This window comes from Artibeus jamaicensis, unplaced genomic scaffold (genome assembly GCF_021234435.1).
Source record: "Artibeus jamaicensis isolate MK-2021 breed Jamaican fruit bat unplaced genomic scaffold, CSHL_Jam_final contig_384, whole genome shotgun sequence".
In the NCBI taxonomy this organism is placed as follows: Eukaryota; Metazoa; Chordata; class Mammalia; order Chiroptera; family Phyllostomidae; genus Artibeus; species Artibeus jamaicensis.
The window spans coordinates 7,757,647-7,775,226 of NW_026521810.1; the positions used below are offsets into that span (position 1 = coordinate 7,757,647).

At 37.9% G+C, this 17,580-nt stretch overlaps 1 protein-coding gene across 2 annotated transcripts in view; it reads right to left on the bottom strand.

The window, feature by feature from the left end:
- Positions 1–17,580, bottom strand: part of TMEM131 (transmembrane protein 131) — a 236,664-nt gene that overhangs the window by 119,250 nt on the left and 99,834 nt on the right. For both annotated transcript variants that reach the window (XM_037154320.2, XM_037154319.2), the window contains exon 5: positions 6,883–7,006. In XM_037154320.2, the coding sequence (XP_037010215.2) occupies positions 6,883–7,006 (124 nt within the window). The remainder of the gene's footprint in view (positions 1–6,882; positions 7,007–17,580) is intronic.

A 17,580-nucleotide genomic window follows, 5' to 3' on the forward strand; every position in this document is an offset into this window, starting at 1 on the left:
GATATTCACGAATCAATCCACAAAATATATCACATAAACAAAATGAAGGACAAAAATCACATGACCATATCACAGGATGCAGAAAAAGCATCTGACAAAATCCAACATCCATTTATAATAAAAATTAAAAATAATAAATAAAACTCCCAACAAAGGGGGTATAGAAGGAACATACCCTAGTATAATAAAGGTCATAATATGACAAACCTACAGCTAACATTATACTCAATGGTAGAAAGTTGGAAGTTTTTTCTCTAAGATCAGGATGTCCACTCTTGCTACTTTTATTCAACACTGTATTGGAAATCCTAGCCATAGCAACAGACAAGAAAAAGAAATAAAGAGCATCCAAATTGAAAAGGAAAAAGTAAACATGTTATTTGCAGATACTATATGTAGTTAAAGATTCTACCAAAAACTATCAGAATAAATGAATTCAGTAAAGTTAGAAAATAGAAAATTAATATACAGAAGTTTATTGTGGTTTCTAAACTAATACTGAATGATCAGAAGGGGAAATTAAGAAAACAATCCCATTTACAATGGCATCAAAAAGAACAAAATACCTAGGAAGAAATTTAACTGAGGAGGAAAAATATCTTTACTCTGTAACTATAAGATACTGATGAAAGAAACTCATGACACACATTAATGGAAGGATATACCATGCTTATGGATTGGAAGAATTAATATTGTTAAAATGTCCATACTGCCCAAAGCGATCTACATATATAATGCAATCACACTATCACAATACCAATGGCATTTTTCAAAGAACTAAAATAAACAATTCTAAAATTTATACAGAACCACAAAAGGCCTTGAATAGCCAAAGAAATCTTGAGAAAGAACAAAGCTGGAAGCATCATCCTCCCCGATTTCAAATGGTTGTACAAACCTATGGTTCTGGCACAAAAACAGACAAAGATCAATGGAATAGAACAGAGAGCCCAGAAATAAACCTTGCTTATGATTAATCTATGACAAAGGAAATAAGAATATATAATGGGGAATAGACAGTAAATGGTGTTGGGAAAACTTGAAAGACACATGCAAAAAAAAAAAAAAAGAAACTATTTTCTTACACCATAAAAAAAAGAATCCTCAAAATGGATTAAAGGCTTAAGTGTAAGAGATGAAATTATAAAACTAGAAGAAAACAGGCAGAAACTCCTTAACATGGGTCTTAGCAATATTTTTTTGGGACAATCTCTTTGGGCAAAAACAATAAAAGTAAAAATAAACAAAATGAACAATATCAAACTAAAAACCTTTTGCAAAATGAAAGAAACAATTAACAAAAACAAAAAGGCAACCTATTGAATGGAAGATGTTATTTGCAAATGATATATCCATAGTTAATATTCAAAATATACAAAAAAACTTATATAACTCAACATAAAAAAACTTCGAAACAATCCAATTAAAAAATGGGCAGAGAACATGAATAGACATTTCTCCACAGATGGCCAAGAGAAACATAAAAAGATATTTGACATCACTAATCATCAGGGAAATGCAAATCAAAACCACAATGAGATATCATCACCTCATGCCTGTTAGAATGACTGTCATCTACTCTACGCCTGCAAGAACTCGAGGAACAACAACAAAAACAGCCCAAAGCAAGTAGAAGGAAGGAAATAACTAAGATCAGAGCAGAACTAAATGACATAGAGACTAAAAGTACAATTCTAAAGATCAATGAATCCAGGAGTTGGTTCTTTGAAAAAATAAACAAAATAGACAAGCCTTTAAGTAGGCTCATCAAGAAAAGAAGGGAACGGACACAAATAAACACAATCAGAAATGAAAGAGGAGAGATTGCAACTGATACCACAGAAATAGAGAGGATTGTAAGAAATTACTATGAAGAACTGTATGCCAAGAAATTTGAGAACCTAGGGGAAATGGACACATTTCTAGAAAAATATAATCTCCCAAATTCAATGAAAAAGAAGTAGAACACCTGAATAGACCAATAACAGCAAAAGAAATTGAAGCAGTAATCAAAAAACTCCCATCACACAAAAGCCCTGGACCAGATGGATTCACAGGAGAATTCTACAAAGCATTTAAAGAAGAGCTAACCCCCATTCTTCACAGACTATTCCAAAAAATCCAAAAGGATGGAAAACTCCCTAACTCCTTTTATGAAGCCAGCATCATCCTAATTCCAAAACCAGATAGAGATACAACAAAGAAAGAAAACTTCAGGCCAATATCGCTGATGAACATAGACGCTAAAATCCAACAAAATATTAGCAAATCGCATCCAACAATATATCCAAAAGATTATACACCCTGACCAAGTGGGATTCATCCCAGGGATGCAAGGATGGTTCAACATTCGCAAAACAGTAAATGTAATTCATCACATAAACAAAAGCAAAGACAAAAACCACATGATCATATCAATAGATGCAGAAAAAGCTTTCGATAAGGTACAACACCCATTTATGATAAAAACACTCAGCAAATGGGAATAGAGGGAACATTCCTCAATATAATAAAGGCCATTTATGAGAAACCTACAGCCAATATCATACTCAATGGACAAAAACTAAAAGCTTTTCCACTAAGATCAGGAACAAGACAAGGATGTCCACTTTCACCACTCCTATTCAATATAGCATTAGAAGTTTTGGCCACAGCGATCAGGCAAGAAAAGGAAATAAAAGGCATCCAAATAGGAAAGGAGGAAACAAAATTGTCACTGTTTGCAGATGACATGATAGTGTACATGGAAAATCCTATAGACTCTACCCAAAAACTGCTCAAACTAATTAATGAATTTGGCAAAACAGCAGGATACAAAGTCAATATCCAGAAATCAAAGGCATTTTTGTATACAAACAATGAATCAGCAGAAGCAGAAATCAAGGAAAAAAATCCCATTCGATATAGCAAAAAGAAAAATAAAATATCTGGGAATAAACCTAACCAAAGAGGTAAAAGACCTGTATGCAGAAAACTACACAGCACTGAAGAAAGAAATCAAGGAAGACACAAACAAATGGAAACATATACCGTGTTCATGGATTGGAAGAATTAACATCATCAAAATGTCCATACTACCCAAAGCAATATACAGATTCAATGCAATACCTATTAAAGTACCAATGGCGTATTTCACAGACATAGAACAAACACTTCAAAAATTTATATGGAACCATAAACGAGCCCGAATAGCAGCTGCTCTTTTGAGAAAGAAAAACAAAGTAGGAGGGATCACAATACCTGATATCAAACTGTATTACAAGGCCACTGTAATCAAAACAGCCTGGTACTGGCATAAAAACAGGCACATAGACCAATGGAACAGAACAGAGAGCCCAGAAATCAACCCAACCCTCTACAGTCAATTAATATTCGACAAAGGGGGCAGTAACATAAAATGGAGTAAAGATAGCCTCTTCAGCAAATGGTGTTGGGAGAACTGGACAGCTACGTGCAAAAAAATGAAACTTGAGCACCAACTTACACCATACACCAAAATAAATTCAAGGTGGATAAAAGACTTAAATATAAGCCATGACACCATTAAAGTCCTAGAGGAGAACATTGGCAAGAAAATCTCAGATATTCCACGCAGCAACATTTTTACGGATATGTGCCCTAGAGCAAGGAATATAAAGGAAAGAATAAACAAATGGGATCTCATCAAAATAAAAAGCTTCTGCATGGCTAAAGAAAACAGTATTAAATTAAAAAGACAACCAACTGTATGGGAAAACATATTTGCCAATGATACCTCAGACAAAGGTTTAATCTCCAAAATATACAAAGAACTTACACGACTCCACTCTAGGAAGACATCGAACCCAATAAAAAAATGGGAAAAAGACTTGAACAGACACTTCTCTAAAGAGGACATACAGAATATCCAGAGACACATGAAGAGATGCTCAATATCGTTAACTATCAGAGAGATGCAAATTAAAACCACAATGAGATACCACTTTACACCAGTCAGGATGGCTATAATAGACAAAGCAACAAACAACAAATGTTGGAGAGGGTGTGGGGAAAAGGGGACCTTAGTTCACTGTTGGTGGGATTGTAGACTGGTACAACCATTATGGAAAACAGTATGGAATTTTCTCAGAAAAATAAAAATTGACCTGCCTTTTGACCCAGCAATTCCACTGCTAGGATTATACCCCAAGAATCCTAAAACATCAATTTCAAAGAACCTATGCACCACAATGTTCATAGCAGCACAATTTACAATAGCCAAGAGTTGGAAGCAACCTAGGTGCCCATCAGTAAATGAATGGATCCAAAAATTGTGGTACATATACACCATGGAATTTTATGCTGCAGAGAGAAAGAAGGAGCTACTACCGTTTGCAACAACATGGATGGAACTGGAAAGCATTATGCTGAGTGAAATAGGCCAGGCATTGAAAGACAAATACCATATGATCTCACCTTTGACAGGAAGCTAAAGAATAAAACAAACAAGCAAACAGAATAAAAACAAAGACGCTGAAATAGAGAACAAGTGGGCAGCGACCAGAGGGGAGAGGGAAGGGAACTTAAGGGGAAAAAGGGGGAGGGATTTTGAGGAACAAGTATGAAAGACACAGAGATGAGAACTGGGGGGGGGAATGGGAGGGAGGGGGGAGACCGGGCGGGGGGGGGGGGGGGGAGAGAAAAAAATGTACTTGAAAAGTAACTAAATAAAATTAAAAAAAAATATATATATATTTTATTGATTATTCAAAAAAAAAAAAAAGAATGACTGTCATCAATAAATCAACAAACAACTCTGTCTGCGAAGATGAGGAGAAAAGAGAACCCACATGCACTGTTGGTAGAATTGCAAATTGGTGCAGCCACTATGAAAAACACTATGGAGATTCCTCAAAATATTAAAAATGGAATTACCATATAACCCAGCAATCCCACTTCTGGGTGTTTTTCTGAAGAAATCGAAAATATTAACTTAAAAAGATTACGTATTCTATGTTCCTTGCAGCATTATTTACAGTAGTGAAGATATGGCAGCAACCTAGCCATATCGATAGATAAAAGAATAAAGAAGATACACATATACATACATATACACACAGGATAAACTACTATTCAACCATAAAAAGAATGAAATCTTGCCATCTGTAACAGTATGGATGGACCTGGAGGGGATTATGCCAAGTGAAAAAGCCAGTCAGAGAAAGACAAATACCATGTTATTTCACTTATATGTGGAATCCGAAAAACAAAACAAATAAACAAACCAAACAGAAGCAAACTCATAGATACAAAGAACAAACTGATAGTTGTCAGGCTGGGGGAGGGGGAAGTGGCTTTAAAAGGTGGAGTGATTGAGATATACAAATTGCCCGTTATAAAAATAATCACAGGGATGTAAGTACAGCACAGAAAATATAGTCATTAGTATTGTAGTAACTATGTGTGATGACAGATGGGTCACAGACTTATGGGGAAGATCACTTTGCAAAGTATGCAAATATCTAATCACTGTTATATACTAAAACTTATATATTTTATGTCCTTTATAATTAAAAATAAATTTTAAAAAGGAATGTCCTCCATGAATACCACAAAAATAAAAATGTTTATTATCAAGTTAATATGCTGACTTATCAATTCCTTGTTTATAGTATACTTTTAAATTTAAAAAGCCAGTATTGTATGTCATATCTTTACTCTAGAGTTGTTAGTTTATGACATGTAATGAAACAGGGTTTTAGAAAGGAGAAATGTAAAAATCTAAATTACATATAATTTTATATGCTAAAAAACTTCCTTAGCTATTAAGTCATATTGCTGGGGAGATGAAATTAGGATACATTCACTTACTTCACTCCAATATTTGCTATTTAACTAATTATTTTGGAAACCTATACATTAAGGTTTAATGCATTCTCTCAATTTCAAAATTTATTAAGATCCAATTTTTGTCAGATAAAATTTATATTTTAAATAACAAGTTCGCATACTATCTACAAAAATGATTTTAAGTAAAATTATAGAGGGTATTTGTGGTAGGCAGAACCCCAAACTTCTTACCCTAATTTCTGAGACTGTCAATATGAGGAAATACCACACCTGTGATTATTTACAAATAAGATAAAAGGGATTTTGTAGATGTAATTGAGGTTCTATCAACTGACTCTGATTAATCAAAAAGGAGACTACCCAGATTATCATGACCTAATGACATGATTAAAGCAGAATTTTCTCCACTGGTGGCTAAGGAAGCCAAAGATATCTGAAGGTATGAGGGAGATGTGACACACCATTGCTGGCTTGAAGAAGGAATGTGGGTGCTATAAGAAACTGAGAGAAGTCCCTGGCCAACAACTAGCAGAAGATCCGGGACCTCAATTCTACAACCACAAGGAATGGAATTCTGCCAACAATTTGAATGAGTGTAAAAGTGAATTTCCCCCTAAGTCTCCAGTCAAGGACTCAGGCCAGTGAATGTCCTAAGTATAGCCTTATGATACCCTGAGCAAAGAACCAACTGGGCTTATGACTTAGGGAACTATGTGCTAATAAGTGGGTTTCGTTTTGTGCCATCACGTTGGTGGGAATTTATTATGCAGCAATAGAAAACTCACACAATGCTGGGGAATTACCTATTATGAGAGAAGAAAATCAACTGAACATAGTAATACTACATCTTTCAGAGGGCTTAAGGTTCAAAGTTGACTTGATAAGCTGTTTCATATCAAGAAAAACATGTATCTGAAAGAAGTGATAATTCTTAGGAAATGGGGTAAACTGGAATTCAGAACAAATTTGAAACATTTAAACAGATTTTAATTTCAGGAAAATAAAATTACACATAAAAAATTCTAGACATTGCAATTTCAAACTCGAGAGAAATCTGCTACAAGAGAGACTTACCCTATTTTGAAAAAATGATGCATGAAAATGTGATGTTGTAGCAGAAATTGACACTAAAGTAATAGTTTCTTCAGAACTAGGATTATGTAAGTAAACTTTTTCCATTTTTGGCATTCCAACTGGCCTGTAGAAAAAAAAAATTGTCACAAATGCTTCAAAGATAACTTGTAATTGTTAAAAGATCAAACATTAAAATTATCAGACAAATACATATCCAAATGTATAAAACTATTAAATTGTTTTATATTTAAATTCACACATAAAAATGCATTTAACCATTCAACAAATATTTGAATGACAATTATATGTCATACGCTGAGCCAGATCCTGGGATACAATGAAACAAGTCTTCTCTGGATGAAGCTTACAATGTAGTAAGGAAGCAGGCAGGGAACAGGATGGATAGATCCTTTTAGTTCTTTCTGTAATACCACCCTGACTGCCTAATAATTGGAATTGTGTCTTCTTCTTCCCTATTCCACTGACCCTGCTCTTCATTTTAGGAGAAATGGCAAAGTTGTATGAGAAGACCTGCCTCATGAGCTAAGGGCTATTCTCTTCCTCATTTTATAGATAGGGATATGGAGGCACAGGAAACTTAACTAACTCGCCCAAAGTCACACATGAAAACTAAATTTGAATCTAGCCACCTGGCTCTAGTTCAAGTTCTGACACACTATACTAACTGCCTCCTCTCAAAGGATCAATATCACGTACTTAGTGGTCTATAAGGGGGGACCCCAAAAAAGGCATTTACGTATAAAATACTGTGTATTTCTTGGATGTTTAAACTTCAGTCTCCTTCAAAGTACTCATTTGATGCAATACATTTATTGAGATGTTTTTTCCACTGCTCAAAACAGTTTTTGAACTCATCAGTTTTGATGCCTCTTAGTGCATCTGCCTTTTTTTGTTTCACCTCTTCCATGTTGGCAAAATGTTTCCCTTTGATGACTTTTTCATCGGGGAAACAAACAAACAAAAAAGTAGAAAGGGTGGGGCACAGGGGTCATCTGGTTTTGGTAAAAAACTGCTGACTACTCAATGCAGGTACACTCATAAATAACCCAAGGTAAAATGGGTAAAAAACATTCAAAGAGTCTTCAAAAAGAAATTCACTGAAGTCAAATGCAGCCTCTCACAACAAGGCCAGCTGGTACACTGATCCAGATAAGAACACTCACCTAGTGGGAAAAGCCTATACTATAAGGGGCCCACCCTCTGTATGTGTGGAGCTGTGGCTCCACCGTGGGGATCATTTCCCTTCTTAAATTCACAAGAGACAAAGAACAAGGCCTGGCCTTCTGTCCTTCCTCAACATGTATTACAAGACAGGAGCTCCTCAGGTTGTATCTCAAAATAACAGGATCTGTGAGGAGAACCATCTATTAGAAACCATGTATGATATCATGTTTCCAAATTGCTGTTTGAACCTGTGGAGTTACACTTTTTCACTTCAGTAACATTAGGCTTGGCCACATGATTTGCTCTGGCCAATGAAATGTGAGCAAAAGTAACATCCACCATTAAGTTTGAAGAGCCTTCTTGCACTTTCTCTACCAAGAAAAGTGGCATTTCCCAGATAGGAGTGCTCATTCAGTCTAAATTCCACTGAGATTTTCGGTTTGGTTGTGCTCACAGTATCAACTAATAAAGGCTGAATAATACAGACCTAAAGCTAGAAAACTTGAATCAAGAATTAAAAATAAGCATAATGTAATATACTTAAGGAGATATGGCAAGATATTGGGGAAATGAAGCAACATATCACAGAAAACAAAAGAAAGTATTAGTATAAAATATACCATGTGAAGGCAATACATGGGATAGGTAGGTGAAGGTGTATTAATGAGCTGGAAGAGCAGATTGATGATTTACTTTAGAATTCAGCAAGAAAGACTATATATTTAGAATATTTTAAAAGATAGTGCTAATAAAATAAAAAAAATAGTGGCATGTAGGCCATAACTAGAAATGTTAATATTTTGGAACATGAAATATAGAAATATTTTAAGAATATAAATAAAAATAATGAGCCAAACCCCAAATTTCAAAAAAGATGAAATAATTCTTGAAAGGTTTTATGAGGTGTCAATATCATCTAAAACAACATCAAAATCTAATTCAGCAGCATTTTATTCATTTTCATCTACAGCTTCATCTACTATTCAAGCTTGAATTATTTTAAACATTTTGCTTTTCCTAGAACAGAATAATAATATCTTATTTTCATAATACACCAAGAAGTCAGGTTCATACACATAAGTTTCACAAACTATGTAAATAAAAACTCTTCATTGTCTTTTAAACATTTAACACATTTTTAAGGTTTTCATTAACAGCCAACACTAATAAACACCACAAACAGCTGTTTATTTTGTACATCAGTTTGAGAATTTATAGTGCTGATATGAAGTTTTGTTGTTGTTGGGGTTAAATGGTTTCTGGTGCCTCTAAGGCCCAAACCAAAGTCTACTGTCCTTTTGAGAGCTTATCACAGCAGGTGCTACCACCTCTTGCAACAGTGGGAGCAGATGAGTTGGCTGCAGTCACTGGAAGGCTGTGCCCAGATTGCCTGTGCAAGGTGGGATTCCATAGGAGACGTTCTCTACCCTACCCAGAGAAGCAACATCTAGATTAGTGTTGGACTGACTACACTTGGGAAATGTCCATGCACCTCAGAGGCCAGGAATTTGGGTATTGTCTTAGAATTCTACCTGTCATAGCGGCCTGTGTGACTGTTTGGCTAGACAGGTATATTTTAAAATAAAACAAAGATTTTCAAGTGCCTGCCAGGGCTTGTCCAATAGTATCTCATGGCTTACAGTCCAGCCAACACGAGGGCCAACATCTTTCTGTGGCTTAACCATCCAGCCACTAACAAAAATCCCAAAAGTGGAATGAGGGCTTGGGTCCTGAGGAAGGACAGAGGGTATCCAGAGCAAGGTTTGTGGCTGAAGGTTTATGAGCACCCTCAGAAGCTCCTCAAAACCAGGAGCCTCAGGTGCATATTTCCTTAGGCACTGAACCCCTCAGCAAACAGGCTCATAAATCCCACGCTGGGTGGAGGAGCAGGTCACAAGACCATGACTCAATTAAGGTCCAGCTGGGGCCTCCGACCATGGCCATAATGCTGCAGGAATCTGAGGCTGTATAAAGACAGTATGCACCCTGGCTGGTGTAGCTCAATGGATTGAGCACCGGCCTGTGAAGCAAAGGGTTGCCGGTTCAATTCCCAGTCAGGGCACATGCCTGGGTTGCAAGCCAGGTCCCCAGTAGGCGACACATGAGAGGCAACCACACACTGATGTTTCTCTCCCACTCTTTCTCCTTCCTGTCCCCTCTCTTAAAATAAATAAATAAAATATTTTTTAAAATAAAAAAAATAGTATGCAAGATAAATTCTTCTTCGAGCTTTATATAGACACACAGGGAGAATAACAGTACACAGAAATAAAAATGTTCTCTGTACATCCTGAAAGTTCACTAATTATGTGCTTTCTTCAACAAACATACTCTTTTATCTCTCAAATGTCCTGACAACCAGTCATTCACCTTATTAATTTGTTCTTAATGTTTTTCCTCTTGTGACCTCCATGCAATCAATCTTAGTTAAGATAAAGAAGACAGTAGAAGATGTACTGGTAATCAGGGAGATTCTGGAAGAAGACAGGATGAAAGATGGCCCACTGCAGGGGAGGACTCTGGGGTAAGGAAACAGGTTTGGAAAGGTTCTAGGAACCTGAAAACACGGAGTAGATCAGAATGCTTGATTTGCAGTGCTGCTGAGGCTGCCTGCCTTTTCTAACAGGGAAGGCCCTGGGTCCCACCCTACAAAAATAAACCCTTGCTCAGACAATAAGGGTCATCTACTCATGCTTTCAAAGACGTTTGGAGTAACAAGAGGAGAGGGAAGTTCTCGAGAAGAGTGTCAGGAGTTCTGCGTAGTCCATGCCACAGGAAGCAGGAGGAGCACTCCTTGGATAGACCTGCTTAGGGACCTCAGATGAACAGCTTTCCCTGCCCCACCCTCTCTTCCACTCCCTGGTGATCCGAGCAGAATCCACAATAAAGTGGGAGACTGAAGAGAGAGGTCACATTAAAGGGGTATCCAAACCTGCAGCCCACAGGCAGCACGTGGCCCAGGATGGCTATGAATGTGTCCCAACACAAAATCGTACATTTACTTAAAATCTTTTTTTTGCTCATCAGTTTTTGCTAGTGTTTGTGTATTTAATGTGTGACCCAAGACAACTTTTCTTCTTCCAGTGTGGCCCAGAGATGCCAAAAGACTGGACTAGAAAATCTTTTGGAATCTTTCCTGCATGGAAAATTCTGGCCCAGTGCCAATTAATACATGCTTACTTATAAATAAATAAGCAGTGCATTAGCTATCTGCTGCATATCAAATTACCAAAACTTAGGGATTCAAACTAACACCTATTTATTTTTTTTAAGATTTTATTTACTTATCTTTAGAGGGGAAGGAGAGAGGGAGAGAAACATCAATGTATGGTTGCCTTTTGTGTGCCCCCCTGCTGGGAACTGGCCTGCAGGGAACTGGCCTGCAACCCAGGCATGTGCCCTGACTGGGAATTGAACTGCGATCCTCTGGTTCGCAGGCCTGTGCTCAATCCACTGAGCCACACCAGCCAGGGCCTAACACCCGTTTATTATCTTACAATTCTATAAATCAAAAGCCCAGCATGTATAAAAAGCATGCCTAGCTTATCTGCTCAGGATCTCACTCATCAAACCTCAAAGTCCTCCTCTAAGCTCATTCAGGTCACTGACAAAATTTAAAATGCTCTCAGTCACTTGATACATGGCCCCCTCCATTTCCCAAACCTGCACAATGATACTCCCTTGCATCAAATACCTCTCACACTTCTCCAACATTTCTATCTCCGACTGCTACAGCCAGATTTGACAGGACTCAGGTTATCAGGTCAGGCCCCCTGATCACCTCTCTACCTTAAAAAAAAAAAGTTAACTGATTTGTGACCTTAATTATATTTTCAAATCATCAGAGCAACATCTAGATTAGTGTTTGATTGAATACAATTGGGATATGTGTATACCTCAAAAGGATAGGAATATGGGGGCTGTCTTAGAATTCTGCCTGTCATAAGCAGCATGTGTGACTGCTTGGCTAGATAGGTAGGTTTAAAAATAGATTTTCAAATGCTTGCCAATTGCTTATCCTGTTTGCTTCATTATGAGTTGCTTCAAAGACAGAAGTAGGGCCAAAGGGGACAGTGTGAAATATTTATAAATAAACCAAGATGAATTAATACATAGCTGTTCTCTGTACTATTAGAGCAGAGCTACTGATTTTTCATATTTTAGAAGAGTCTGAGGCTCAAAAGAATCAGGAAGAAGCAGTTATGAATCAGAAGCTAGCTTGGAGAGTAAGCTACAATCCTGTGGTCAATGCAAGTTTCCTGTCCCACAGAAAGAAGACACGCAGTGCCAGGAATCAGCTGAAGAGATGGCTGAGCAACTGCCTTGAGACAAACCTTATGAATGACAGACACAGCACTCTGAATAACACCACTTCTGGCAGGAAGTTGCACCAAACCAATTATGTACTACTTTGTACTACTCAATTACCACACATTCTCTCAAAACACATTTAGACTGAGAGTTAAGCGGGGGTGTTGGTGGAACAGCTAGAAATTGAAAAGCTAAAAGGCACCAAATGTGCCATTAGAAAAGAGGGCCTACCAGATTTTCTTGGAATACCAAAAAGTGGTAAGGGAGAAATTCCTTTGAGGAACTGAATTTACTTGACTTAAATAAACACCTCCATTTTTGTAAGTCTACCCAATTTCCAATTTCTTTAAGCCATTAAGTCTCCATTTTAAGCTTTACATTTGGTATCAAGATTTTCTGTTTTTAAATATTATATAAACCAAAGAACTCAGTACACCAAGTTTCCACCCAAAGCATCTTTTATAGTCTGCAACAAATGTATGAAAAAGGAGTTGGCTATGGCCCTGGCTAGTGTAGCTCAGTGGATTGAGAGTGGGCTGAGAATCAAAGGGTCACCAGTTTAATCCCCAGTCAGGGCACATGCCTGGGTTGCAGGCCAGGTCCCCAGTGGGGGCCACGTAAGAGGCAATCACACAGGGATGTTTCTTTCCCTCTCTTTCTCCCTCCCTTCCCCTCTCTCTCTAAAAAAAATGTAAATAAATAAAAAATTTAAAAAGGAGTTATGGAAAAAGGCAGTATTTAACAGCACTGGCATAAATAACTAAAGGGGGAGGATGGAGGGGAGAGGTGGTTTTGCCCAGACTGTTTCAACCAATTATTAAGGGGTGGGAGGGAGGCAGAGGAAAAGAAAAGAAAGGGAGAGGAAAAGGGGATGAGAGGTAGAATTAATGAATAAATTAAAACAAAATGAATGAAAACAAAAATAGCCATTTTTGAAAGACAGTCTAGAGGGCAGCAGGGACAATCAGGCCAGGGAGAGAAGCCAGTGCACGTGGGGTCTAGAAAGTGGCCAGGGAACTAGAACTGCTTCCTTGCATAAGAGCCTGAAACCCTCTTGGAGGCTCTGCAATGGCAATCAGACGCACCATGGAGTGTTAAATCCCATCCAACTTGAAGTTCTTCCACATACTGCAAATAGGGGTTTTAAAAGTGGCTTCTGAATTTGCAAAAATGACTAGCAGTGGAAAAAGTTCAGAATACCTTACACAAAATGTCGGTGCCACAGTCAATGTAGCGAGCAATGACAACTCCACTTAAAACTTCTGGGAAAAATATTAGAAAGAGTTCTGTTAAGGACATTTCTGAAGTCCTAAAATTACTGCTATACAGATCAAGTCAATAAAACATTTATAGCATGGGCATTAAATAGTACATTACTGGAACAAGAAGCTCAGCAAAAACACTTAAAAATGTAAAACTAATTTAACTAAACCAAAAGAAACCAGCAGACAATCTTGTTGGACTTAATGTACTGTATATGTTTTAAATGTGAAATATGTAACAGAAGTACCAAGACAGACAATGTGTATTTATCTCAACAGCTGTGCACAGACAGAAGTTAGTAGAGGGCATCATGAATAATGAAGAGTCCACTCCATGTTTAACGTTTGATTACTGACAGTTTCAAGCCCCAAACATCCCTTCACCTTATGCTACACATCTGGGCAAGCCAGTAAGGAAGCCTCCACATTCTCCCTCTTGGACCTAGTCTGAAGTTCAAACCATGCAAGCCCACCCCAACCTCACCCCTAAGCACAACCAAAGCCAAGTCAATTTCCTTTCTCTGCCTTCTCAAGCGGGTTTTCACACCTGCTTGAGAGAACCTCCCCCTGCTCCCAGATCTCTCCAGAAAGCTTCATTATGTGAGTATAATAAACCTTTCATACCCTCTTGTTCTGTGTGCATGGATGTCATCAGTCTTGACATCTGGACCAAGTTTGGGGTGGGGATTCATTCCACTTCTGTGGGTGAACACAGCCCCATGAAAGCAGCGAGAAGGCAGTTTCTACCTCTGCTGGGCAGGCTGGGAAAGGCCTGCTTTACAGAGGATAGCTATCCCCTGTAGTACTAAAGGTCATTAGGGAGTCAACAGGTGAGGGAGGCTGTAACTGAATTCAACTGCAGTAGTTGCACACTGTATAATTTCTCTTCTCTGGGTGAAATATAAGGAAAAATACCTGAAGACAGGTCCACTACCAAATACATGCCTTGTCTGACTGGTGGGGTAGACATCTGATCTAAGCCAAGGTGATTACTGCATTACTCTGAGATTTTTCAAACTAAAGAACAAGAAACTATTCTTCCTTAATGGAGGGAGGCTACAGAGTGTGAGTTTGAAGAGCAATCAGTGAATCTGTTATCACTGTAGGAAAGAAACATTGGTAGTGGGGCAAACAAGCCAATGTAGAGAAGCAGAAATAACAGACACAGAGAAGAGTACTGGTGGCATGCAGTAACAGGGATCCAGCTGTCCTCAGGTCCCAGATGCATCTCTTCCCTTCTTGAAGATATATTATGGTCCTCAGGGTTCCTTCCAATATACACTCCTTTTTGCTTCAACTAGTTTCAATAAGATTTCTATCCCTTGGAACCAAACACTGATTACAAGAGGAATTAAAGGCACTCTGTAATTACTGTTAGTTGTCTTACAATACCAGTAATGGTGCTGCAATTATGTAGCATGTCCTTATAATGCAAATGTGTGCTAAAGAATACAGGAATGAAATATCATCATGTCTGCCACTTTCAAATAAATCACAATCAACAAAAACATGAAAATATGGCAAAAGTGTTCACTACTGAATTTGAGTTAATAGTACACTCATCATCTATTCTTTATATTTTTCTGACTACATAAAGACTTCCATAAAAATTATTTTTATATGGGAGACTCTTAAAGTATGTATAACATACCTAGAGCTTAGAAAGATCAGGTGTTTCAGAGCACTGTAAGTATCAATAGTTCCCCACAGGTGTAGTTAAGGGTGGGGTGGCATATAAGAAAGGTAAAAGACAGATGTGATGTTAAGACATTTAGCATTATCCTGCAGACATTAGGAAACCATTAAGAGATTTTGGGGGTGACAGGAGTACAGGAAATAACATGATAAGATTTCGATACTAAAGAGATTTCTCTATTGATAGTATAGATCATAAATTGGAAATGGCAGACATGTTGTCACAGTCTAGGTAAGAAATGATGAAGGCCTGAATTAAGAGGAGAAGGATAAGCAGTAAAGGTTAGAGAGGAGAAGACATGAAAAACTGATAGGATTATAGTAATGGAGTTGGTGAGAAAAGGGATGCAGTGCTTTGAGGGAAAGGGAAGAATTCAGGAATCCTCAGGATACAGGATTTGGTGACTTGCTGGTACCATGCACAGAGACTGGAAATACAGAAGCAAGGGCAGGATACACTGATGTTAAGGTGTTGCTGGGGATGCAAGATGAGTGTTGTTGAGGGGACTGAGGGTACAGAGTGGGAAGCCATAGGTATAAGCCAAGGATGTGAAATACCTCTTAGTAAAGAAGTGTGGAGCTGGCTGAAAAGGGCTGAGGTAACAGAAGCAGCCACAGTTAGGGGACAGTCAGAGGAACAGAGCCCTGAAGGGGATGAAGAACAAAGAGCCTTAGACATAGGAGGAAAAAAGGGAGCATGGTTCACAAGGGTGGAGGCAGAGAAAGAGCTGAGAGAGGAACAAGTCAGCAGTGCCATATAATCTATGAGTGATCAAGAAAGTAAGACCAGTAACTGTCACCTAACAACTCCCCACCCCTGAAGCAGGCACTTCCGGGATTGACTGATTCAGCAGTGACAATATGGTCAAGGGCGTAAGTTCTTTCCATTTTTCCCTCTGTCAGACACACTTTGCTGGCTTTATCCTCAGGCTAGCACTGCCAACTCATCATAAGATGGTTGCCACAGCACTCCAGGACTCACATACAGACAATATCCAGCATGCAAGAGGGATATTTCTTTATTGTATCTCTTTTGGAATGAAAAAAATCCTCCCCCAGAAATCCTTTAGTAGACCAGACCTCTCACATTGTTCTGCAGAATGGGTCACATTCACCCCTGAATTGATCACAAACAAGAACGGGATGATCACAACCTATGTAGATTAATTAGGATTTACTCCTCTGCTGGGAACTTTTCTTAAGGGCTGGAAACTGGGGTTATATCCCAGTTGGGGTGGGATAATGGAAGGTGACTAACAGGCATGAAGAAGGGTCATTCTGTACTAAGGTGTTCTGATTCTTTTTCCACTTAATATTCATTTAAGAAAGAGAAGGGATTTTTGGAGGCAAAAAGCAGTCAAAGAAGGAAAAAATTAATCAATTAAGTTTTATGCTTCTGAGGGTGAAAAAAATAAACATAGGACTTTAAAAGAGGAAATGTGCTAACGCATCTCTGATTTCCTTTAGCAATCAGTTACTTCCTGACCCAACAATAATTTACTTTCTTCAGTGAAAATGTACAACTTCATTTTGTTTGTTCTCAAATGACTTTTAGAACTATTTAATTAATTAAACTACTTTATTTAGGAATTTATTGGTGTGAAATTAGTTAATTAAATTACGTGGGTTTTGGGTGTACAATTCTGCATCATTTGTATATTTGTCCGTTCGCCACCCCAAGTCAAGTCTCTTTCTGTCACCATTTATTTCCCTCTACCCCATTCTACCTCCCTCCACCCCGCCTTCCCTCTGGCAATCACTATACTGCTGTCTGTGTTCATGAATCTTTCTTATTTCTATGCTTAATCTCTCTACCCTTCTCACCAGCCTCCAACCTCCTCCCCTCTGACAGCTGTCAGTCTATTCTCTGTATCCATGAGTCTGTTTCCACTTTGTTAAGTTTACTTTGTTCATTAGATTCCACATATAAGTGAAGTCATAACTACTTTCAAGTTTTGTAAAATGAACCTTAGCTCTAAAAATGCTAGGTAAATTCTTTTATTCACATCCCTTCTGATTTTCTACATTCAAAAGTTCTAAATTTAGGAATCTGTTTATATCCATGTGGCTTTTATGACATAGATTTACGAAAATTCAGTTTCTCCTATTTCAGGAGTGGGTCATTATTTAAAGGGTTGAAGGACAGATCATTTTGAAAAGGAATTCCCAATTCCAATTCAGGTATTTTTGTATACCTGAAAACTTCTTTATCTCAAGGGATGCATAAAGTCTGTAAAACTCTCTC